Source organism: Cryptotermes secundus, unplaced genomic scaffold, assembly GCF_002891405.2.
Source record: "Cryptotermes secundus unplaced genomic scaffold, Csec_1.0 scaffold206, whole genome shotgun sequence".
In the NCBI taxonomy this organism is placed as follows: domain Eukaryota; kingdom Metazoa; phylum Arthropoda; class Insecta; order Blattodea; family Kalotermitidae; genus Cryptotermes; species Cryptotermes secundus.
The window spans coordinates 629,180-654,690 of NW_019734313.1; the positions used below are offsets into that span (position 1 = coordinate 629,180).

The 25,511-nt window shown below is 37.8% G+C and overlaps 2 protein-coding genes across 2 annotated transcripts in view; one reads left to right on the top strand and one right to left on the bottom strand.

Moving 5' to 3' along the window:
• Nucleotides 1-235: 235 nt before the first annotated feature.
• On the top strand, nt 236-3,503 carry LOC117282632 (serine protease 33-like). Its single transcript, XM_033753076.1, has 2 exons — nt 236-411; nt 1,535-3,503. The coding sequence occupies exons 1-2, from the start codon at nt 337-339 to the stop codon at nt 1,799-1,801; spliced, it is 342 nt and encodes a 113-aa protein (XP_033608967.1). The 5' UTR covers nt 236-336; the 3' UTR covers nt 1,802-3,503.
• A 13,604-nt stretch (nt 3,504-17,107) lies between these two features.
• LOC111868518 (ras-related protein Rab6) overlaps nt 17,108-25,511 on the bottom strand; it is a 44,707-nt gene continuing 36,303 nt past the window's right edge. Inside the window, exon 7 of the mRNA XM_023859213.2 lies at nt 17,108-20,230. Within this exon, the coding sequence (XP_023714981.1) occupies nt 20,160-20,230 (71 nt within the window). The 3' untranslated portion in view covers nt 17,108-20,159. The remainder of the gene's footprint in view (nt 20,231-25,511) is intronic.

Sequence of the window (25,511 nt, forward strand, 5' to 3'; positions counted from 1 at the left end):
AGAAGTATTGTGAGGCTGTGGTCTGGATTCACCTGGCTCAGGTTAGGAACTTTGCGTTCCATAAAAGACAGAGGGAACTTCCAGACTGGGTGATGATTAGCTTCTCAAAAAAGACTGTCCCACAGTTCTCTCAGCGTGACAGACAAAGTCTGATGTCCACATAAAACGTCTGCCAATAACTTGTCAACGCTGTCCTATCTAATGTATGTGTATTTTAAAATAGTCTCTTCTCACATTTCAGCGGACACTCTCCAAGAAGTGCAGTTGCCGATCATCTCAACAGCTGAGTGCCGCAAGCGGACCCTCTTCCTGCCACTGTATCGAGTCACTGACAATATGTTTTGTGCAGGGTTTGATCGTGGTGGTCGCGATGCATGCCTGGGTGACTCTGGTGGGCCTCTCATGTGCCAGGTTAGTTGAATTAGTTCTACTTCTGCCTCAAAAAGAGTTTAAGCCATTGAAAGATCTTATATACTGCAACTTACTGATGTATTTCCACATTCATGACATTACTCACTCTACAGTTTTACTTCTTTTATACACTGGCACTTCAACTTTTATTGTATCAGTTCCCAAAAATTGACATAATTTATAGAAAAGCCAATAAGACTCCCAAAATGCATACTACATTATGTCACACTGAAGAAAGAAATAAAGAACATGTCTATAAACAAAGTACTGAACATCACATTCAAATGGGTAGCACTCCTACTTCTTAATTAGGAGGTTTCTGATTCAAATCTAGGCCGAGAGACTGGCTATCATGACAGGTTTTCATGGTGTTCATCAGTCCCTGCAGCATATGCTAGGCCAGTGTCCCCCATTCTTATCCTTCAGCAAGATACAGTCTGAACTATTGACAGCACCACTAACTTAACCATAAATGAAATAAAATACGGAAAATAAAGTGCTCAAAGAAATATCTGTATTTTTTTTAATTGCTAGTGGGGTGAGACTAAGTCCCTTGTACTGCGGCCACTTCTGGCCTCTTGTACCAGCCCCAGATGATAGGTGAGGGTGATTGTGGAGCAATTGGTGGAATGAAGATTGGCAGGGGAAATTGAAGTACTTGGAGAAAACCTGCAGCAGCACCACTTTGTCCACCACAAATCCCACTTGACCAGACCCAGGATCGAACCTGGGCCTCCGCGGTGGGAAACCAGCGACTAACCGCTTGAGCTATGGTGCGGCCGAATATTTGTACTTAAGATGGATGAACTAGGGAAAGCAGGCCATTATATAATCAGAACTTCATGATTTATGCACATCACCTAGTATTGTCAGAGCAGTTAATCATGGAGATTTCAATGGGGTGAATAGGATTAAACAAGAAATACATACAAAATTTTGGTATGGGGACCTGTGCACAGTAGTCAATGGGAAGACTGAGAAAGGTGGGAGGATAATATGAAAATGATCTTCGGGAAATAGGATGTGAAATAAAGCAGCTCAGAATTGTATTTATTGGTGGGCCTTGATTTTAGTGGCACTGAAATCCCACAGAATTAGTATATTTATTTATTATTTTTCCCAGGAGAAAGATGGACACTGGTCACTGTATGGGGTGACCAGTAATGGCTATGGCTGTGCACGAGCAAACAGACCTGGTGTGTACACCAAAGTGTCCAATTATGTTCCTTGGCTTCAAGCAACAATGATGCAGCAGGTATCATCACTACGAGACAGCAAGACACAATGCAAGGGGCACCGATGCCCACTGGGAGAATGTCTGCCTCCCACCAGGATGTGTAACGGGTTCATGGAGTGCAGTGATGGAAGTGATGAGAAGGGCTGCTGGTGACACACACACCATAAAGTTTCCTTTCTTCATTATTTGCCTGTATGTTTCATCACACAACTTATCGATATTTAAAACCCTCATGGTCAAGTTTCTTACACCAGATTAGACTTCTGCAGTTCTACCAATAAAGATATTGAATTGGCAGTTTAGAACATTGCCATAAAGTTCCAGTAAATACTAACACAACTGTCTCTCCAGTATGTTCCACAGAGATATGAGGAGTTTTTGGCCATTAGCCATGTGAACTACAACACGAGACACACAGACACTACCCAACCCAAAAGGGCACCTGATTAAAAATGTGAAAATATTAAAGAATGAGTTATATACTGCAATATGCAAATTGCTGGAGAATTTTGGATTGAATAGCACATTTCCAAATACAGACATTAGGTTAATGGTCATGACCCAAATCAGATTAATTAGAGTCCTCAGTAGGGCCAAGAAGGAACACTAACAGACTGTTTTCCTTTTAAATACAGAAAGGTCCCTGAACACCTGAGCTTGAGGACTAGAAGGTCATGTTGACAGTTAAATAAATGTTGTTTCAGAGAAAGGTTGGAACGATCTATTGAAACGTGACTTTTGTTATACTAAGAAAGCTTTATTCACTAACAATACACAGATGTGGTGGCAGTGTGGAGCAAGGGTGCATTTTTCTAAATGCATATATAAATCATAAGATGTATAAAAATGATGCAAGACAAAGCATTTACGGATGGGAGAGAACAGATAAATCTTACATACAAGGGAGAGAAGGAACAATACTGTCAGATATGGAGTATCATTCCATATTGTACAGTTACTTACTCTGACATTTACGTCTCAGCAACTGAGATGTAGCCAGAATCTCTGGCAACTTGCTAATTTGCAAAGCACAATTTTTCATCCTGACTAATCTTTTTAAAATGTGTAATTGCAGTACTTGAACAATATTAAATTTAACTGCTTAGGATCTGCACCACAGACATCACCTTCCAACACAAGACCAACATGCTATTCAAAATGGACTGTAGGGATGCTTGATGCTTTGAAAGAAAATTCCTATCTGTTCACACATAGCAACAGAAGGCAGCAGGTGACCATATACACAGAATGTTTGGTGCAGTTTTGGACCATCACAGTCCTAATCTGCAGAGATAACTTTATTTGAAAGCACAGATGACCTGCAAGTTTGGGCTCTTTTAGATTTGTTCCAGAAACTTCAACCACAATTTCTAACTCTCACCATACACATGGACTTAGAACAAGTCAGAACTGTGGTGGCTTCTAATAGTGAAGTATTTTTTTGATATGCATGACTATATTTCCCCTTTTCATATAATGGACTTTTAATCCATTTGGAAGAGCACAGAGACGTTCAACCATCAAGGAAACCTGGGAGCAGCGCACAGTGGACATAACATTTCTCACATATTGCTCCTGTAACTGCTGATAGCACAGAATGAGTCACTGTCGCAATAATAGTCAGTCTTTGTTAGAGGTGTCGGATAGGCAGTCGACATTTATACTGAAATGAAGTTCACTATTGAACAGTGTGTTTATTGTTGAAACTTTTGCAAGGAAAAACTTACAGAAAATGTATCCGTAAGTTTCATAGTAAATATACTGACCCATCAGTTCGTATAAAGTTGCAGGTATCCAAGCTTGTGAAAAAGTGGCATGTTATTTCATTCTGCAGAGCTTCAGTGCTGCAAGGATTATTCTTGTAGACTTTTCCTTTCAGGTTTCCCCAAAGATAAAAATCGCAAAAATTGAGATCTGGGAGGTCACAGTCCTCTCCTGATTATTCTGTCTTCAAACACTTCCCATGCTGTGACCATGGTTGCATTAGCCGTATGTGCCATAGCGTTGTCTTGCTGAAAATACCCATACTGTCTTTCTTCAGTAGCCAGTTGACTGAAGATCGGATTCCGTATATCATTAACGTAGCGGTCAGAGTTCACGGTTTTGTGGAAAAATAAGGGGCCAATGATTTGCCATGGACTTACAGCACACCACACCCCCACCTTTCACTATGTAATGGCACTTGCTGTATAGCGTGAGAATTTTCATCACTCCATATTCTTACAGTTTGTGCACTGACATGGCCACTAACGTGAACCCATGCTTCATCAGTCATGAACAGAAGCTTGGATCCACGATTCCATTGTACACATTTTGCAGCAGCCAATTGCAAAATCGAATTCTTGCTTCATAATCTGGTTGTTTCAGTTCATGCATAACTGTCATTTTATATGGGCGAAATTTGATTAATTTTGTGGTTGTGAAAGCAGATCCTAGCGAAACTCCTGTTTCCTGTGTTAAGCATCTTAATGATTTTCAGGGACTGACCTGTAGTCGTGCCTCAATATCCGAAACCTTTTCTTCAGTCAGCCCAATCCTCTTCGATTGCTTCTTTATGTCACACTGAACCTGTGGCCCGCCACTTTTTCACAAGCTTGGATACACATAACTTTGTGGGAATTGGCAAGTCAGTATATTTACGACAAAACTTACTGATACATTTTCTGTAAGATTTTTCTTGCAAAAGTTTCGGCAAAGAACACATGTCCTTCAGTAGTGAATTTCATTTTAGTATAAATGTCGACCTATCAATACGTCTTAACAGACACTGACTATTAACGTGACTTACTGCAGTGACAACATCAGACCACCTGATGGTGCACATTTATCAGCACGATCAGCACTAATGACTCATTCTGCTATCGGCAGTTACAGCAGCACTCTGGGAAAAATGTTCTTTCCGCTGGCCGTTGTTGCCAGGTTTCCTCGACCGTTGAACGTATTATATTTATTAATGACATACTATTACTGTATGCCATGGCACAACAAATAGGACATATATTCTTATGCAAATACATAATTTGGCTTTAGTGTTGGCATCCTTACTTGTCATCAACGGCGCACAGAATACTCATCAATGATTACTACTTATTTATTTCTCTGATACCAGTCAATTAACATCAGGTGGCCAATTTTACAAATGAAAAGCGATTACTGAATTTCTTATTTACTGTCTTTTGTATAAACTGGAGACTATATCCATTTACAGTGAGACTGTTCCTCTGTGTGTGAACATATAGACAGTTATACTAGAGATGACTTTCTTGATGCTTTTGCTATATGTATATTGTTTTATGTCTAACTGTGGTATTAAATGCATAATTTTGTTATGCTGTGTATAGTAAATGTGTGGTACACCCATTTTATTTGGAACATGATGGCATACTATGGAAGTTATACTTAAGAGTTGTACATTTTGATGGTTGTGGTTGTCTGCAACACATTCAGTCACAGCCTTTAACACATACAACCAAAATAACTCAAACAGTATGTTGTGGTGATCCTCATACAATCTATGTAACACACACAAAACACTAAAATTATATACTAATACCAAAGTGAGATGTGAAAACGATATACTTAGATGACCGCATCAAAAGACCATCTTCAATATAAGCACATCACCATACACTACAACCAACACACAATAAATATATATCCTCATTCTGTGCACTGTTTTTTGCATAATGAACTTTGTCAATGATCAGTTACATAAGTGAGACCATAATAGTCTTGCTACGACCTATTTTGAGATGGAACCTGTGCCCCTTTACAGCCAAGTTACATTCAGAAATCTTAATATATTTTAAAAAATTTGACATAATTGCCTATGTTATACATTAAATCCACGGCATGTGCACAATCTCACTGAATCCGGTCTCTAATTAATATGAACGCAATTCACTAATCTGCCTTTATTTGTAAAAATAACAATCTGATAATGATCATGAATTGATTTAAATATGTAATGTTTCACAGAAATAAATAATTAACAATTATAGTTGCGTTACGTGTGACTGCTGTGTGGACAAGTGATGAAATAAGGACATAACTTCCCTACTGAAAAGAAAATTGTGGGTCAAGAGTTTGTTCAAGGATACTTTGATGCAGATCAAAAAGACTTTTCGACAGATTTCACCCAATAATACAAACTTTTCACTGTGGCATATGAAATCTGGAGTCTTAAATTGTGGTTCCTTTTTACACATTAGTGACCAATAACAATTTTGATCTGTCACAGACTCTACCTACAGACCTCTCTGCTATGGGTGAAGTCTGCTGATAATATCACAAGGATATGCCCAGCTATTGGGAATAAACCAGCTGGAATAATGGGGAATCCTTACAACTCATCTTACATTTCATGTATCCCACTACCTTTGAATCAGTCAAAGATCCTAGAATTAACACTGATATCCAAGAAGTTCTAAATAATCAAACTCTGTATTATCATCATAACATAATCCTTTCACTGTCATTCTAAATGTGTACCCTATCTGCACCATGTTAGCTGGAGTACATAGCTTGCTACAAAAACATTATTGTAGTGACCATTAAAGGATAAAACTGTATGCACAAGACATTCATAATACACTGTCATAAACAACTTCCTTCTATCTCACTGTAAACTATCTACACTGAAGAAAATAATGCAGACAGGTGGTGAGTTAATTTCTGACACAGTGTTGATATCTGTTCTGAGAGATTAGGAAATCAAAATGATTAACTGCACATTTGAGTGTGCCTGAATGACAAATCATCAGTTATTGTTATACTATCTGATTACATATGAATTCCTAACATGTAAAATACATACTGAAAAAACTAAACAATGTTATCTTTTGGTGAGGAGACAAAATATTTATAGGGATGGTACTTCCATGCAGTGATATGGGTTTATCATCAGATTTAAGTTTGTCTCTAGTACTCACAGTGCTGTGAAAGACAACAAAGGTATCGTGTATCTTAATAAACTGAGTACAGGTTTGTTTAACTTAGTTTCTTCATGGCCAATCTGAAATTAAATATAAGTAAAATATGAACACATATGTGAGGAGGCAGGACACACACTGCCTTTGCCAGACTTCCGACTAGTCTCACTTAATGTGACCATTCCATTTATAACACCAGTGAACAATGGTATAAGACAAGTTTCTTCTGGTATTCAAATTTTAAATGAGATTTTGTTTTATTATTTTATAAGGGTCTCGGTCTTATTAATTTTGCTATATTCTGCTATGTCAGGAGGAGCAAAAGTTAAAGTAGTAACATAATGCAAGACTCATTAAAGCCTTGAAATCAGATGTAAATAATACATCCATGAGCTGCTAATTCAAGACATACTCAAAAGGAAAATTTTGTGGCAGTTATTTTATGTTTTATCAAAATATGTACAATCACCATTACAAATAAAATTAATAAAAAGGAACGTTTGTGGACAGTGAGTCATAAACACATATTTGGGAATCTAAACATCCAGTTTAATCTCATAATATTGATCATTCATATTTCTATATGAAATGGGACTTCATACCTGAATATTTCACAATATTCATATTGTTGGCTTAATAATATAAAAATACAAATTTTAATTTACTTACAGCCTTACAGAGGGCTTTGTAAATGAAACTGGACGCCAATTTATCAGTATTTCTGATTTATAGTGAAATATATCATGTATTTAATTTTGAAGATGTAATCATTGTGTATATATATATATTATATGCAACATCTACTTCACTCTATTTATTTTGCAGTAGAATTTAAAATTTTGAGCGAATGGCACTGGTTTATATACAAGTAAGTGTGATCCAAAATGAAGTATTACTGCCAATTGTAAATACTGTACAATAATAAGTTAATAAATAATATTGTAAATTTCTGTCACACTTACTCTCCTGCTCAAAGCTGATATCCTAGTTGAATCTTGGCAAGGAATTGAATATCCCGACTGAGGTTTTCCTTACTTCCCAAAGGGCAGATGTACAAAGAGTATTTTCAATATACCATGGCCACTTCCTTGGTCATCACTCCAAAGCCAACATTCAGTTATCCTATCTCATTCAATTTTATCTAACCCAAAAAGTGTATACATCATTGTAAAATAAAAGACTATCAATCAATCAAGTATTCTCAGGTATGCATAACTTGTAAATCCTTATATAACTTCAGGTCTGAAATTTCCTAATTTTCTTCATGTGGTATGCACACCGGTTCAGTAAATTACATTTACACTCTTAACAGTATGCATCCTGTTTTGTGCTATAAACAAGGTTCACAAAATGTGTACAAAAGTATGCAGTCTACACAACAATATTCTGTATTTAAAACAAAGCAGACACTATCCTATCAACATTTGTTTTTATTGATGCAACATGTTTCGACCCTCATACTGGGTCATCATTAGGCATACGAGTACAATGATACAAAATTCAGTTGTTAAACTGTTACAAAGTCTTAAATTTATTGCAAAAATACTTCATTTTCCATTTTAGTACAATTTTAAGTGTTATGATTTAATCTTTAGTCTCTAATTTCTTAAATTGTATTATGAGTATTTAAAATGTTTAACTGAAAGACTCAATTTATGCTTTTAAAAACACTCAAGCGCACAATAAGGATCCTTATCAAAGAATTAGATGCAATTGGGTAGACACAATTCAACAAATGAGCCTGATGATGACAAAGTATAAGGGTCAAAACATGTTGTGGCAACAAGATCAAATGTTGATACAGTAGTGTCTACTTTGTGTAGACTGCATACTTTTGTATACATTTTGTGTACCTCATTTACATTTATACTTCTGCTAACTGTTCTGGCCTCCAAAGTTTATTTGTATTCCAAAAATTATCTTGATATTTTTTCAATATTATTTCAAATTCCTAAAGAATGATTTACACTTCTGAACACACTATGATGATCCAATCTGTGGTCAAGTTCCTAATGAACGATTTACATTTGTGAACACACTATGATGATCCAATCTAAGGTCAAGGAAAAATTTGTTGCTCTCTTCCATGATCTTGATTTCCAACAGAAGGCACACCTTCCACATCATCCTTACAGTATCACTTTTTATGTCCAAATAAACATCAATCAGTATATATTGAAATCATAAAATTCATATCATTATTCTTACTACCATTTTCACATAGAATTCTTATTATGTAATCTTGTAGAATTTTATTTTAGCTCCACATTCGTGATTTTGACTTTTGTTTCTTGAACATCGGGCAGCAGGTTCCTTTGAAAGCATGCCAATCTCATCACATCCCAGATGACTTATATCTTAATATTTGCTGCTTTGAGAACCTAACATTTCCTTGCCTTTGTCAGTGCAAAGGAGTATGTAAGCAATGCGTAAATCTGACAGCTGTGAAACAGAAACCATCTTCTGAATATATTTAAAAATGATTTCCTATGGCCAAATGAAAACAAACACCTGGGAGAAGTCTCTCAGAAGATAACAACTGCCTACCTCCTTATTAAGGACCTCTCTTTTACAGAAACAAAGCTTCATCACTGCATTCAGAAGAGCTCACTACTGGTAACTATCTTGAGCCAAATGAATCCAGTCCACATGCTCCAAACCCACTTCTCTATGACACAGTTTAATATTATCCTCCCATCTACCCTTATACTTCCAAAGTGTCCTCTTCCCTTCAGGTTTTCCCACTAAAATTTTCTACATATTTCTTGTGACTCATGCACTTTATACACCTTGCTTCTCTAATCTTTCTTGACTTAATAATCCTAATAACTTTTGGAGATGAAGAGTACAAGTTATGATACTATTCCTATTGCAGATTTCCCCAGCCTATTGTTGTGTATTCAGACTTCAAGAAAGCCTATGATTCAGTTAGGTTGAGTAAAATGTGTTTAAACAAAATGCATAGGAAACTCCGTGTAGGTAAACATTTTTCTGATAAATTTCCTATCCAGAATGGTCTAAAACAAGGAGATGATTTATAACTACTCGTTTTCAATTTTGCTTTAGAATATGCCATTAGGAATGTCCAGGGAAACCAGGTGGGACTGAAATTGAATGGGACAAATCAGCTGTTGGCCTAGGCCGATGATGTGAATCTACTGGGTGATAACATAGATACCATAAAGAAAAACAAACAAACTTTAATTGCCGCAAGTAAAGGGGTTGGTCTAGAAGTAAACACAGAGAAAACTAAGTATATGCTGCTGCCTCATCACCAAAATGCAGGGCAAAATCATGATATAAAGAGAGGAAACAGATGCTTTGAAAATGTGGCACAGTTCAGATATTTGGGAACAACGATAACAGATTGAAACCTGATTCAGGAGGAAATTAAGAGGAGACTGAACTTGGGTAATGCTTCCTACCATTCAGTCCAGAATCTTTTGTCTTCTTGTCTGCTGTCCAAAAACATAAAATTAGAATATACAAAACTATAATTTTGCCTGTGGTTCTGTATGGGTGTGAAACTTGGTCTCTGACATTAAGAGAGGAACATAGACTGAGAGTGTTTGAGAATAGGGTGTTGAGGAGAATATCTGTACCGAAGGCAGATGAAATGACAGGAGATTGGAGAAAACTGCATAATGAGGAGCTTCATAACTTGTACTCTTCTCCAAGTATAATTAGAATGATCAAGTCAACGATGATGAGGTGGGCAGGGCATGTAGCACTAATGGGGGAGTCGAGGAACGCATATAGGATATTGGTGGGAAAGCCAGAAGGAAAGAGACCACTGGGAAGACCAAGGCGTATGTGGGTGGACAATATTAAAATGGATCTTAGAGAGATAGGATGGGATGGTATTGATTGGATTGATCTGGCTCCAGATAGGGACCAGTGGAGAGCTCTTGTGAACACGGTAATGAACCTTTGGGTTCCATAAAATGCTGGGAAATTGAGTGGCTGCAGAATTGGCAGCTCCTCCAGAAGGGCTCAGCTCCATAAGTAAGTAAGTATTGTTGTGTATATGATTTTACAAAGTGTTTCAGCCTCACATGGCCATCATCAGGTGTAGGCACTCTTGCCTAAACCGTTGCCCTGTCACCTTAGTCTGTTGCATGTGAACACATTTTTAAACTTAAAATCTTTATAAACCTTTAAAAGTTCATAAAATTCTAGTAACCTGCTGGTTGACACACGGGAACAGACCAACTCGACAAGGAATGATACCCACACACCACCACAACAAACAAAACTCCCAAGCTTGACAACCAATGCAGAGCAAATGAATCAGTACACATTCTGGCAGAAGAGCTGGACACCCTCCTGTCTAGTCAGGCTAACCCATAATCCACACATTTTGCTTCACAGAAGCACTGGTCTACAGCACACTGTATATCACCATTAGGCCATATAACAATCACATATTTTAAGTCAACACTTTGCTGACATGATCATTGCCAGAGGGGTTAGGATCTGACTTTATGTTTTGCTTTTACGGTGTCTATGTGCAACTTTGGTTACTATTCACTCACTGCTTTTCTTTTATTGACACCATATGTTTCAGCCTAACCAGCCATCATCAGGTGTACAGTTTGTTGTGGTTAAGGAACCTGCTGCTCACTGTAATGCTGTTTTGCTCCACTTATGTAGTCACCTTGGATAGTTCTGGTTATGTGGGTCTCAGTCAGCACATAGTGTCTTGAACTGAGACTGGACAATAGCAGAATCAAAGGAGCAAATTTTCGCTGTCTAGCCCATAACATAGCCACTACATCAACTGAGCTATCCCAGCTCCATCTTTGTGGCAGAAGAGTTAATCCTTGGTACTCTTCACCTCACTTCACGCCAACTTACTAGCATCAGAAACATTCCAAGAGTTATAACAGCAGTTAACACTGGACAAGTTCCTTCAGGTGCTAATGCCCCTAACTTGCACTTTGGAGGGCCTAGTTTGAATCAAGGCCATGACACTATTCTCACCAAAATTTTTCTGTCCCTCCAGGCAAATACCAGGACAGTGTCTTATATTATGCAACAACTACTTCCTCCTAAATCCCTTTCAAATCATTATTCATTATCATCTGATCATAAAAACCATGGTTATATTTACAAATGAGTGAACAATTTCATTAGTTCATGTATATTTTCAAATGTAACAATATAGGAACAATTTTGTTTGATTTTGGTTATACAGTGGTCAAATAAAAATCTATTTGCGTATCTCATGATACTGCCATTATCACATCTTTTTTATAGGTTAGGGGCTTCATTTCTGGCCAAACACTCGGTGATAAACAGAATACTGAAACTGGGTTTTTATGGTACTGTAAATCATATTTACATGCAAGTAATTAGTAAATAACCATTCAGAATTAGAACTGGAAGTGAGAATATGAACCATAAAATTTACTACAGAATGACGTATCATAAAATGAACAATATGGCTGCCAATTTACAGCATTGAGATAAAAATTAAACTTTATGTAATGTGGCAGTGATGATAATGATGAATGTAAAGTTCTCCTTGTGCTAATTGGCCACCACATCATGAAGATGTATGGGTAGTGGAGGTATAGCTCCAACCACTCTTAATCTTCACACTAAATGGAGGGGACCTATCAACACCATGCCCCAGACACTTCACCCTCTGAGGAAACCAAGCCTGATACCTATTGAATGGGGTGGTGTGTGGGCCCTAGATTCAGTCTGAATGCAATAGAGAAAGGAAAAACCTAACTTCCTGACTAATGTGCCAGAAGCCTAGGTAAGAACAGTAACTCAGCCATCCTGGCTTCCATCAAAACTTAGCTTTCCGTGCATAATATCAACATAATTGTGGCAAAGCCTGAGAAAAATTACTCCTTGAATTCCATAAACTTCTCCTGGGCAAAATTTCCCACCCACAAAATAAATGTTTGCATTGTCCACATGCGGTTATGAGGAAAACGCCGATGGGGCACGAGACAGCTGATAGAATCATGTGGGAGGAATTTGCATCACAGCAGGTTACATGGCAAAGAATTTCTTTCTTATAACTTTTAGATATGTTTAACCATGAAGTTTTTAGATTTCTAAATGTGCAATGTGCCATTGTGAATGGCAATCATAAGCTGTAGTAATCATTTTGAATCAATCTGATCTGAAGGGACTCTGAAAAAGTTTGTTTATACATCCACTGCCATCACAAATAGTTCAGAAGCATAAATACTTCTCTTTGTCCAAGGCCTTGTTGCTGGGACTGTTATAAAGTAATATTTACAGCCAAAAGTAATCGACTATAAATGTTGGTGGTTTGCTATATACCAGGTCAAGTTCCCACTTTTAACTAATACAGGCTGAATTATATGATTTAAATCATTTGAAATCCTTTACATTCACCGTAACGTAATACGATACTTACAATAATGCGTATTTCACCTATTTCGGTTATTTCAGAAAAGGAAAACTGGTAACTAATTTTGAAAAGACTACGTTACACAAACAGTTTGTAATACTATGAAAGAATATAATTAGAAGCAATTATATATGTGATTCCACAACATGTTTTTGTCACAGAAATCCTAATAATTTCTCACAAATTAATTCACACTCCAACTCTTAAGAACCCTCAATAACTGATCAAAAACAGTAAATACGCTTGCACGAGAGTTACAAACCTGCCCGCAAACATTTAAACATTTGCAGTAGTCATCTGCGAATACTGCTGCTGCCATCTCTACGGCGGTGGGCACAGCATCAAAAACGGCAACTGCAACGCAACCGCGATATCCGAGAATTGTTATCAGCTTGAGTTGAACACATGTTAGTGAAAGGAGATGCGCAAATTGAGGAAACGGCAGCGCAACTCGCGGCGAGACTCAGAAACTCAATTTCCAAGCAATGTTGCATGCCAGTCTTCTCACAATTGCATAGCCGCGTGGTTTCCCAGTGTCAGCTGTTCTATATGGCGCGTCAGTAATTCAGTTGTTTCTTAACAGATACAATGGCCAATAAAAAAAACGCTTAAACACGTTGGAAAAACCACCACCCTCAGAATCACTAGGTTTTCTTTACCTTTTCCGTCATCTGGTATTCTAGAGAATAGAAAACACGACGTATCCTCAGGTAAACGGGGAAGGCACCTACTCAGTTGGGACCCTTAGAAAGAGCTGCCCTAGATCTGAAGGATCAGAAGCGGCTTAAACACGTTGGAAAAACCACCACCCTCAGAATCACTAGGTTTTCTTTACCTTTTCCGTCATCTGGTATTCTAGAGAATAGAAAACACGACGTATCCTCAGGTAAACGGGGAAGGCACCTACTCAGTTGGGACCCTTAGAAAGAGCTGCCCTAGATCTGAAGGATCAGAAGCGGCTTAAACACGTTGGAAAAACCACCACCCTCAGAATCACTAGGTTTTCTTTACCTTTTCCGTCATCTGGTATTCTAGAGAATAGAAAACACGACGTATCCTCAGGTAAACGGGGAAGGCACCTACTCAGTTGGGACCCTTAGAAAGAGCTGCCCTAGATCTGAAGGATCAGAAGCGGCTTAAACACGTTGGAAAAACCACCACCCTCAGAATCACTAGGTTTTCTTTACCTTTTCCGTCATCTGGTATTCTAGAGAATAGAAAACACGACGTATCCTCAGGTAAACGGGGAAGGCACCTACTCAGTTGGGACCCTTAGAAAGAGCTGCCCTAGATCTGAAGGATCAGAAGCGGCTTAAACACGTTGGAAAAACCACCACCCTCAGAATCACTAGGTTTTCTTTACCTTTTCCGTCATCTGGTATTCTAGAGAATAGAAAACACGACGTATCCTCAGGTAAACGGGGAAGGCACCTACTCAGTTGGGACCCTTAGAAAGAGCTGCCCTAGATCTGAAGGATCAGAAGCGGCTTAAACACGTTGGAAAAACCACCACCCTCAGAATCACTAGGTTTTCTTTACCTTTTCCGTCATCTGGTATTCTAGAGAATAGAAAACACGACGTATCCTCAGGTAAACGGGGAAGGCACCTACTCAGTTGGGACCCTTAGAAAGAGCTGCCCTAGATCTGAAGGATCAGAAGCGGCTTAAACACGTTGGAAAAACCACCACCCTCAGAATCACTAGGTTTTCTTTACCTTTTCCGTCATCTGGTATTCTAGAGAATAGAAAACACGACGTATCCTCAGGTAAACGGGGAAGGCACCTACTCAGTTGGGACCCTTAGAAAGAGCTGCCCTAGATCTGAAGGATCAGAAGCGGCTTAAACACGTTGGAAAAACCACCACCCTCAGAATCACTAGGTTTTCTTTACCTTTTCCGTCATCTGGTATTCTAGAGAATAGAAAACACGACGTATCCTCAGGTAAACGGGGAAGGCACCTACTCAGTTGGGACCCTTAGAAAGAGCTGCCCTAGATCTGAAGGATCAGAAGCGGNTGTGTCTTCAGAACTTGTCTCTGGTAACAGCTTCCAACAGAGGACATTCCTCTTACTTTGGGTTCCTGAAATATTCCCATGCCTCAGCTACAAGCTCCTAACATCAGCAGCTCCCAACAACTGAACTGTAGTTCTTCAACTAACTCACTACCTGACCAACTAACTCTTCACTTCCCTGCACTGCATTGCACAAAATCTCGCTGTCCTGCTTATAGCACATCGGTATGGACCACTACTTAATAACGGGTCTACATGCTACAATATCATAAACCCAATAATTCTGAGAACATGTTTCACCTCCTGTTTGAATCAGTTTTGCTGGCAGTTGGGGCACGCGGTAGCGTAGTGCTTCAGGGGCTATGCTACAAGCCAGAAGGTTGTGGGTTCAAGTCCCAATGAGGTCATTGGATTTTTTCAGTTGACCTAATCCTTCCAGCCGCACTAGGCCCTGGGGTTTACTCAGCCTCTAACAGAAATGAATACCAGGAATTAATTAAATAATTTTCCTGGGGAGTAAAGCGTGGCTGGCGTGTAAGGCTGACAACCTTACTGCTATCTTTGAGCCAATTGTCTAGATGATGTGGGACCCTCAACATCTCACAACCCTATGGGCCTTCATGGCCTGGTACAGGGATAGCTTTACTTTTTTTTTTTATACTGCTGGCAGTTAGTTAAATTTATACCTTTTTAACGTTTCAATAGCAATTTAAACATCAAGGTCTAGATTCTAAAGGGTTCTGACGATGGTGGATGACACACAGAATTACTGGGGTTTTGGACTTTTTCCTTCATCTGGAATTTTAGGTAATAGAGGACATGATATTTCGGAAACTGGATCTGTTTCAGTCTTCAGGTGAAAAGGAAGACACCAACTGAGTAGGTTAGCTCTTTCTAAGGGTCCCAACTGCGTAGGTGTCTTCCTTTCTCACCTGAAGACGGAAACAGATCCAGTTTCTGAAACGCCATGTCCTCTATTACCTAAAATTCTGAATGATGGAAAAAGTCCAAAACCCCAGTAATTCTGTGTATGAAAAGTCTAGGCTGCTCAGCTCAACTTTCCACCTGCCTGACTTCACTAACCCTATGTACATCGTACATAAAATATCTGAGAGAAGTATTTCTTCCATCTATTGAAAACATTCTGGGAATCTGCAAGCAGATCACTGTTCACATCCTTTACGAGGTTAGTTTTTAGCTGGTAACCCTTCTTAAATTCATTAATTCCTCTATATAACTCTGTAAGGTTATTTGCACATTCAGCAGTGGGGCTATTCGCAAAAAAGATATGTCCACTTTGCAGATATTTTCTGACTACTCTTGTAGCTTAAAATATGGTAATAATTATAATGAATCTGGAACACACAAAATGGCTTATTTTTTAATATGACATGCAGAATGTCTATTTTTTGAACATACTGAATTTACCTTTTTACACATCTGTCATATCTAGGTACGTCCTAAACCCCCTATAAGATTTAGATCAGATTTGGTATGAGTTATTCCAAAATATGAATCTGGGCTGCAATAGTCTTTTAGTAGGGACACTTGTAATCACACGAACTTTCAGATTAGTCTTGGCCCTGGTATCTTAATTTAGTTACCAACAGACTGACTTTTATTAAAGTCTGATGTTTCACTGGATAAAGGAACAAAAATCAAGTAATGCCATGGTTGGCAAAGTCATTTACAAAATTAATTGATAGCTGAATGAGTTGATGAATGTCAAAACCAAACAATGCCAAAATACAAAGACCGCATCTTGGAAATGTGTGTTCTCAAAATTGGACTATTTGCTTTTATCATACCGGTATTTATGCCTTGCAACTCCTCAACTTTATCTTTAGGATATTATAACTCTTTCTGAAAGAATAGATTAAACCCTGAATTTATATCTGGTTTTCAGTTCATCATAAATCCTGAGGAAACATAATTTTATTGATAACACAGTTTACTATTGCATTGTTTTCACATTCGGAACAATTTACTTGCAAAAAAATGATTATGAAGGAAAATCAATTGTACATAGTAGTTATACAAAAAATCTTAACAAAATACTGTGGGTGTAATTACCTTCAACAACAAGCAACCATAAAGCATTCTTAAGTAAATATATAATTCAATGTGGTCATCATTTTTAATATTATTCATTTACAATTACTTCACAACATTTATGTCTTGTTGCAAGTTACAAACACATTTACGGCACTTCTTGAAGTAGGAGCAAAATGTCTGTTGTGCAGAATGCTTCAAAATGTCAACATTATGTATGCAGAATTCTTACAGAAATTGTGACCACAGTATGAATACACTGTATTCAGGTGTTTTTACTTTTCTAGCAAATATTTTTTGTATAGGGATTTTGAAAATTGATGCTAATTTAGCACAAATATAATAATCATGAATTAACAGCTGTCTGAATATATCATTTTATATTAAAAGAAAAGCACACTGATATATTGCATTTTTACTATTGTAAATATTAATCAGATATTCAACTGCACCATCCTGTGGCTATTAACAATTCAGTTTTGCAAAGGAACACACTACCCTTCCATCTTAAGTATTAACCCCTATGCTGCCAATGAACTAACTGAGCTGGCAAGGCAAATTTTGCTAGGCCTGCCACAATCCAATCTGGCCAGTACATACAGGCTGTTTTTTATTGCATGAAACTCATATACATGTTAAAATATGACACAGCCAAATGAAACATTTTATCTTAAACACTTACTGGGTATCTTGCAATTGCACCTGTGTACCATTAGGCTTGGCAGTGAGAGGGTTAATTTATCATGGTACAGAGAAGGGAAGAAGGATCAATTATGGCTACTACAAAATGCTACAATTTAGGGCACTGAATAGTGTGTCTTCCAACATGGCTTTCAACAAAGCTTATTAGTAGGAAAGTTGTTAGTACTTACTTGAGTATGGGAAACAGATCCTATTGAATTTTGCCATGAAAAATGTCCTTTGCAACATTCACAGATTATGTTAAAATTTAGGTTAAAACGATCAGCTTAACAAATGTTCATGTCCCCAAATATAGTGCTTACGTTTGATTAATTCCTAAGCTTCATCTGTAATACAGAAATTAAAAATACCAGCCAATCAAACTGATACATAAGTAAATATTCAGGACGTTTTGATTGAGCAGGAGTTAATGAAATGATTTAGCTCTCCATTACCTTCAATATTTCAATAATCATATATCATAATGTTCCATTAAACACCAGCTTGGGCTCAAACTGTAGCCACATACAATTACAGGAATGTAATTACAATGTGTCAAATAGTAGTGAAACATAAATTCTAAACTGTGGCCTGGACTACTATTCAGACATTTCTTTTACACAGTATGCATTACCGCAGCATACATTTCAAGTGAACTGATTGTTCTGGAAATGAAGACTTCTGTTGGTTGGAATACTTTGACTCAAGAAATATCTGCCAATCAGACAGGGACTAAATTCTGAATTCCAAATGACTTTACAGGAAAACAAGAGACTGTTAAAATTTTCAAAAAATTGTTGTAGCTATTCTTCAGATAACATCTGCACAGTTTATTTATGTATCAAAATTAAAGAACTGTTATCGCAGGTACAGTAATACTATGTACACACTCATAATGTGAAACCTTCCATATATCCTGTATCAGAATTTTTAGGCCTCAAAACACACGGACAGGACCACAAATGAAAACTAAGGTCAGTGCCTTAATCATTTGTGGTATTCTGGATCGAACACAGAACTTGTCGAGTTTGAGATTCTCACAGATACCACAAAATAATTTTGTTCCCAAGGAATCTTGTTTTAATTAGAAAATATGGCATGTCAGTCTCTGAGATGTTAGTTAATAACAGCCTGATGTTTTAGTCTGACTATTCACAGATATTGATATCTGGCTTGGGGATTCACTTTGGAAGAGACTCAATTTCCAAGTTTGTAAAATTACCAGAAAATTCCTTTTTAATGGGTGTTCAAATTGATATTCACCATTAGAGAAATATAGCTGTTTGGGAATCAGTACATCATATATTTGACCTTTTTTCTTTATTTTGATACTGATTCTGCCAGTGCCTAACTATAAAACTAAAATATCAAGCCTAACCCAAGGCTGAATATTTTCAAGAATGCAGTCTTCAGGGATGTGATGCAGATGATTACCAACATTTTTTACTTCTTCTCCCCTGAAGATGAAGGCAGCAGGTTCCTTCAAAACAATGATTATCATCTACCAGACTTACATGGCATCACATCCCAGACCAGCCTTAATATTCACTGCTGTAAATACCTCAAATCTCATATTGAACATTTTTGCCTCCCTTCATGTAACTGTTCCAAAACTGTGGTAAAGTAACTTACTGGAGTTAAAAAAAGTTTCAGCGGGTTCACCAAAAAGTCAGTAAAGGCAAATATTTGTATGGCAATGTCATTTCAAGCCAAATTCACATAACCTATGACAATGATGTTGCTGCCATGTCGGTTTTCATGAAAAGCAATTTTCTGCAGTCTGTTGCAGTTGCTTGCTTCTTCGCCCTTTAAAAGGGAAACGATTTGTGAAAGGATTGCTGAAAGATTTTAGCTGCATGGCAATGGGCCAAGTGAAGTGGATGTCTGGAAGGAGAGAAAGGGACAGAAAAACGAGCAAAACTCAAACAAAAACGTTGTAATTTTCGGCAGTGCTTCACATATTCTGTTTGGACACCACCGCCTTAAAACAACTATAAGCTGCCTGCAGAAGCTTAAAGAAAAAACAACTTGCACAATGTGTGCAATTATCTGTATGTATATGCATTCTCATTTTGATGTTTGAAGGCATTTTTTTTCATACAGCACACAACTGTGTATATACTCAGGTAAGTACAGCATTGTGCATTTAGCAATAAATGTGTGTACACTGTTTGCATTAAAAAATCTGATGTTTGGAAGGGTGTTCAATACAAACAAGAGGCAAAAAATATATAACATAAACAATCAACAGGGAAAATCTAATACCTGATGTTGAACAAGCAATAATTTATTTTGGTGAAATCAGTGACATTTTTCTCACAATGTCACCTTAACAATGTTATGCAGTTCTCACTTTCTTGGCTGCTGTCACCACTGCCACTTTACTGCTCCTTTGAAACAGTATCATTTATCCTTCTTCTCTATTTCCTGTTTTCTTTTAGCACATGCAGCCCCCTTCTGAATCCTGTTGATCATTCTGCTGCGGTGGTTGTGTCTGCAAGTCAACTGCTGCAGGAAAACTGGTTAAGGGAAAATCTTACATTGTTATGAAGACATTGGAAAGATCTTTACAGGTTACAGATTGCTAATTAGAAGTTTAGCAAGTTATGTGTAACATGCTGAGATATAATATTATATTTAAGCATCCTGTTGCACTCCATACGATAAATGATATAATGATATAAATTCCGTCCCAAGTGCAAACAATGTATTATGTGTCCTTGATCTTGTTCACCTACACTACATGTTTCGGCCTCAGACGGCCATCATCGGGTGTATAACACTCACGTCGCTGTCACACTGCAATCAGCCCAAAATGTAACATTTAAAACACTTTTCTTGTTATTATCAACATCTACTTCATTGATATCTGTCTGGATGTAGATTACGTGTGTAAAATAATCTACATCCAGACAGATATCAACGAAGTAGATATTGATAATAACAAGAAAAGTGTTTAAATGTTAAATTTTGGGCTGATTGCAGTGTGACAGTGACGTGAGTGTTATACACCCGATGATGGCCGTCTGAGGCCGAAACATGTAGTGTAGGTGAACAAGATCAAGGACACATAATACGTTGTTTGCACTTGGGATGGAATTTGTATCATTATATCATTTATGCTGAGATATGGTTTGAAGTGAGGGGCTGCTTGATATAATGAATGGCATATACATCAAGCAACTTAAATTTACATCTTATATGTCCAGACTGAGCTGGTAATGAATCCTTATTTCTAGATAATAAACTGAATTAACTGTTTGTGCAATAAAAAAATGTTATGAGAACAGGGAAAACTATATTGTACGAAACTTTATAAATCTTATTCTTCACATGATATATCAGGATAAATGAGTCAACACAGATGTGCGGGTGGAGTATGTGGCAACCACAGCCAAATAATATATATATATATTGTGGAAAGTAGACCCCTTCCTGGGCAACAGCTGTGAGACAAGCAAATATACAACAGCCATTGCTACGTAACAACTTTGCAAACAAGCATGTTTCCATGACAACAATCAGATACAGCAACAGAGAAACGGTATTTAATGTGTGGTCCACGCCAAGATTCAGAACAGTTAGTGCAGTGAAGTGATGTGAGTTGAGTTGAGTGGAGTTAGTGAACAGAGTTTTTTTGGTGAGTGACTGAATTAGTCAGTCAGTCAGTCAGTCAGTGAATTGCTGAGGTCCAGTCATTGTGAGCTGTTGCTGTTAGAAGCTGGTAGCTGAGGCCCAGGATAATTTTGGAACACAGAGGAAGGGGGACATCAGCTGCTGAAAGCCAATATTGAGCAACGTCTAGTAAAGCCATGCCTGTGGACACTAGTGTGGGTAGCGGTGAACTGTAAAGTGTAGTCACATGCTGTATCAAAGAATTGAATAAATCCAATCATAAATCCAAAACCTGTTTATAGTCATTCTATCATATGACAATATGAAATGCTGACTGAAAACCTTTAAGAAAGATACCACTCTGGGAAGAAATGAAAATAAAAGTGGATTTTTTTTAGCTAAGAGGTGATCATTGTGGTCATGTAGTGTAGTTGGCCTGTCTTCTACTGCTGCTCAATACTTGGGTTGTGGTTTTGAACTTCACTCTGGCCATGGAAACATGTACAAATGTCCTCTACAGTAGGTAAACAGGCTCTGTAACAGGTCAATCCCCCATCCAAAGAATGCTACCACATTCCTATAAATAATATTCCAAAAATTGGAAAATGGAGGCCTTGGGCAACACTGACCTGCAGTACCACACAAAAAGGAGCAGATGGAGATGACAAAGAGCTAATAAAGATGTTAAATAAATTGAACTGACATCAGAGGCCCATGAGATCTAACAGTGATGGGCTTTTACAAACCATGGCGATTTTTTAAAGCTGATTATTTACAGATGCTTTCAATACCAGGACCATCCTGTGTTGACAGCACAATGTACAATGAATATGGAGCAACAGCAGAATTGGCAGGAGGAACAGAAGAACTTGGAGACAACCTACCCTGCACCATTTTGTGGTGTACAAAATGGTACTGTGGCAGATTTCTCCAATTACTTCAGTTTCCTCTGTCAATTTTCATTCCGCTAGTAGTTCCATATTCATCAATCATTGTATTATCGATGCAATACCATCCCAATGAACTATCAGAATAACTGTTAACAGCTAAAGAAAGACCATGTACCAGGGTCAGACAGACAGGTCATACAGTCTCTCAGTTGTAGTAGATACTTAGAATAAGCTATAAAAATTTTCAGTAATATAAAATGTTACAAGATCCTCAAATATGATATTTATTGCTGTTGAAGTAGACAAATGTAAATATCTCTAGGAATATTTTTGTGCTGTTCACTTTCAAAATGTGTACACATGTTACTAAAATTACTGAACCCAATCCTTGCTTTTGTGTCTGATGTGGCTACTGGGAAACTTTGACTTTGTCACTTTATGAGGTAGGGCAGCAATTCTACCTGGACAGATAAGTTTAGATAAAAACATCACAACCAATCTGATCAGTTAGTCCATTTTTCAGTTCAGATCACTTTATTTATTTATTCATTTTTATCAGCAATTACTGCTCTGTGACTATTAAGAAATCAGCCATATAATGAACCTTGAATTCATACATAGCTAAATGAATATCAATCAGCACATCTGGCCCACTCACTTAACTGACAACATGCTCTTCTGCGTTCTCTTGTTTTGTTTGAGACTTCCAACTCTCACAGTTGCAAAACGTGACTGAGACAAATACAATTTCTATTATTTCAGATACTGTAAGAAAATGAAACATAATAATGCCAACCTTTATTCCACACATTCGAGGGCTGGTATTGATGTGTATACTCCAGTACAGAGTAACTATAACTACCAGTTTGTCTTTTCCCAAAATCGGCAGTAAAGGAGGGCATGACTATCTATAACGAGTAACACTTTAGGTTTAGGTAAGTTATAACATTACTGTTAATCTAAAACTATGTGTCAATAATAAATAATGTGTAAGTGGAGTGTGAAAGGGGATGTTGATAATTCAGGAATAGAGTGACAAAGGGGATACCAGAAGGTCATGGAAAGGTGAAGCAAGCCACACCAGTCTCAAGTTTCCCACATTCTGAACACAATAAGATCTGAATTCAGCAATTTTCAAGTTTTCTGGAATCCAGATTCAAACTTAATATTTTTAAGACATTTCCATTGTGCATTTATGTTTACCAGAATCCCTGAATTACAGTCAAGAATGTTATAGTTCAGCATCCTGTTGCACTGTATACATCTGACTATGAAGTTTTTGTGCCAAATGCAACGTCATTCACTGTTCTTTCTGTGTATTCCTTTATTGGACACTATATGTTTCGCCTAATTGGCCATCTTCAGGTGTAGAGGTTGTTATGGTTAAGGATTTTGCTGCTCACTGCAGTTTTCTGTTCTCCTATTGGAGCAAGATGGCCAGTTAGGCCGAAACATCTAGTGTTCAATAAATGAATATGAGGAAAGAATAGTCAACGATGTTGCACTCAGATGGCACAAAAACTCCTAAGTCATATTTAGAGCCAAGAACCAACCCACTGCATTAGAAACACTTCTATGATAAAAGATTGCTTTTTAAAACTGCCACATGTATGGGAGTACACGCGATGAAAATAACGGGTTTTATAGTGAATGATTGGATTTATTAGCACTTCACTTACAATTAGTACAGCACTATTGCTGTATTTACACAATTTATAGTTTACACGCACCTGGATTCTCCATCTTCACTAGTTGTCTCCTGCAAAAGATCACAACATGGGAACTATAAGTGTCTCACTAAATTACGCACTCCCAACATCAATGTACTACAGCACATGTGATGTTATACACTGAGTCTTATAAATCTTCTTCAGGCCACATTAGTTTTCCCTTGTAACTTCAGAACTCAAGTGAGGTCCATCTATTACTCACTCCTTTAGCTTACGACTGCCCGCAAGTGAACTTGGTGGCCCCACAAAAACCTTCAGAGTGGACCTACAGAAAATATGTCACGTAGTCTCTATCCACTGTTGTGTGATGTCACTGGCTACACGGGAGTGTGTTTACTGAGCCGTTGCCTAGAAACGGGTTGAATAGCCCTGTTGTTCTATTGTTGCATGTATGTAATGCAGGGTGTTTATTGAGCCATTGCCTGGCAATGAGTTGACATGTCACAGTACTGTTCTCACTATGTGGGAAGGTGTGGGATCTATCAGGCAATGATCCTAATAAATATAATAAGGTTTAAGACTTAAGTAATTTATGTATCACTAAAAATTATTAAGGTTTAAGTACAGCGGTAGCGTAGCTACTGGCAGGACCTCCCTTGCTGGACAGGTCAAAGGGTAGGCATCAGACGAAGGGAGACACCAAAAACTGATGCCGGAAGCAGCGTCATCAGTAGCGACTTGAAGCACAGAGCAAATGATGCTCGAGATGGTTCAAGTTCGTATAGCAACAGGTGTGACCAGAGTGGTTTGACGGCTACTGTACTGTGATGTGGAAAGCAAATGGAAAAACTACCACATTATCACTTTTCCTGGATAGTCTCTTTCCAAAAACAGAGATACCATATATGCGAGATGTTTCCTCTGGAGGCAAAACAATCCGGAGGTAAACTACTCCCCCAATTGGATCTCNGGGGGGGGGAGTGTTTCTAGAGGAAATGTCATACAGGCATTACAACAAGAAAAAGTGCAAAGATCAGAAGGAACATCATGGCTACAAGATTGGAACATGGAATGTAAGGTCTGTTCTAGGTGTCACCAAAGTGCAATGGAAAGGACAAGGTGAAATAAGAAGTGGTGATTATACAGTGTATTATTCTGGAGGTGAATGGGCTGAAAGAGGTGTGGCAATAGTGGTGCATAAAAGTGTAGTGAGGAGTGTTGTTAAGAAGATTGTTTGTAATGACAGAATAATTGCTCTGAAGTTAAAGGCGGAACCGGTAGATATACTTATTATGCAAGTGTACATGCCAACATCAGAGTATGAAGATGATGAAGCGGAAAAAGTGTATGACGCAATTGAAGAAATTCTTCAGGAAGATGGAAGAGGTAACACAAACAGCATCATACTGGGAGACTGGAATAGCATTGTAGGAGATGAACCATATCAGAATATTGTTGGACCACATGGACTAGAAGGACGGAATCACAGGGGTCAAATGCTTATTGACTTTTGTGAACGAAATGGACTGATTGTCACCAACACTTGGTTCAAGAAGCCAAAGAGAAGAATTTACACATGGAAGGCACCTGGGGATTGGAAGAGGCATCAGCTGG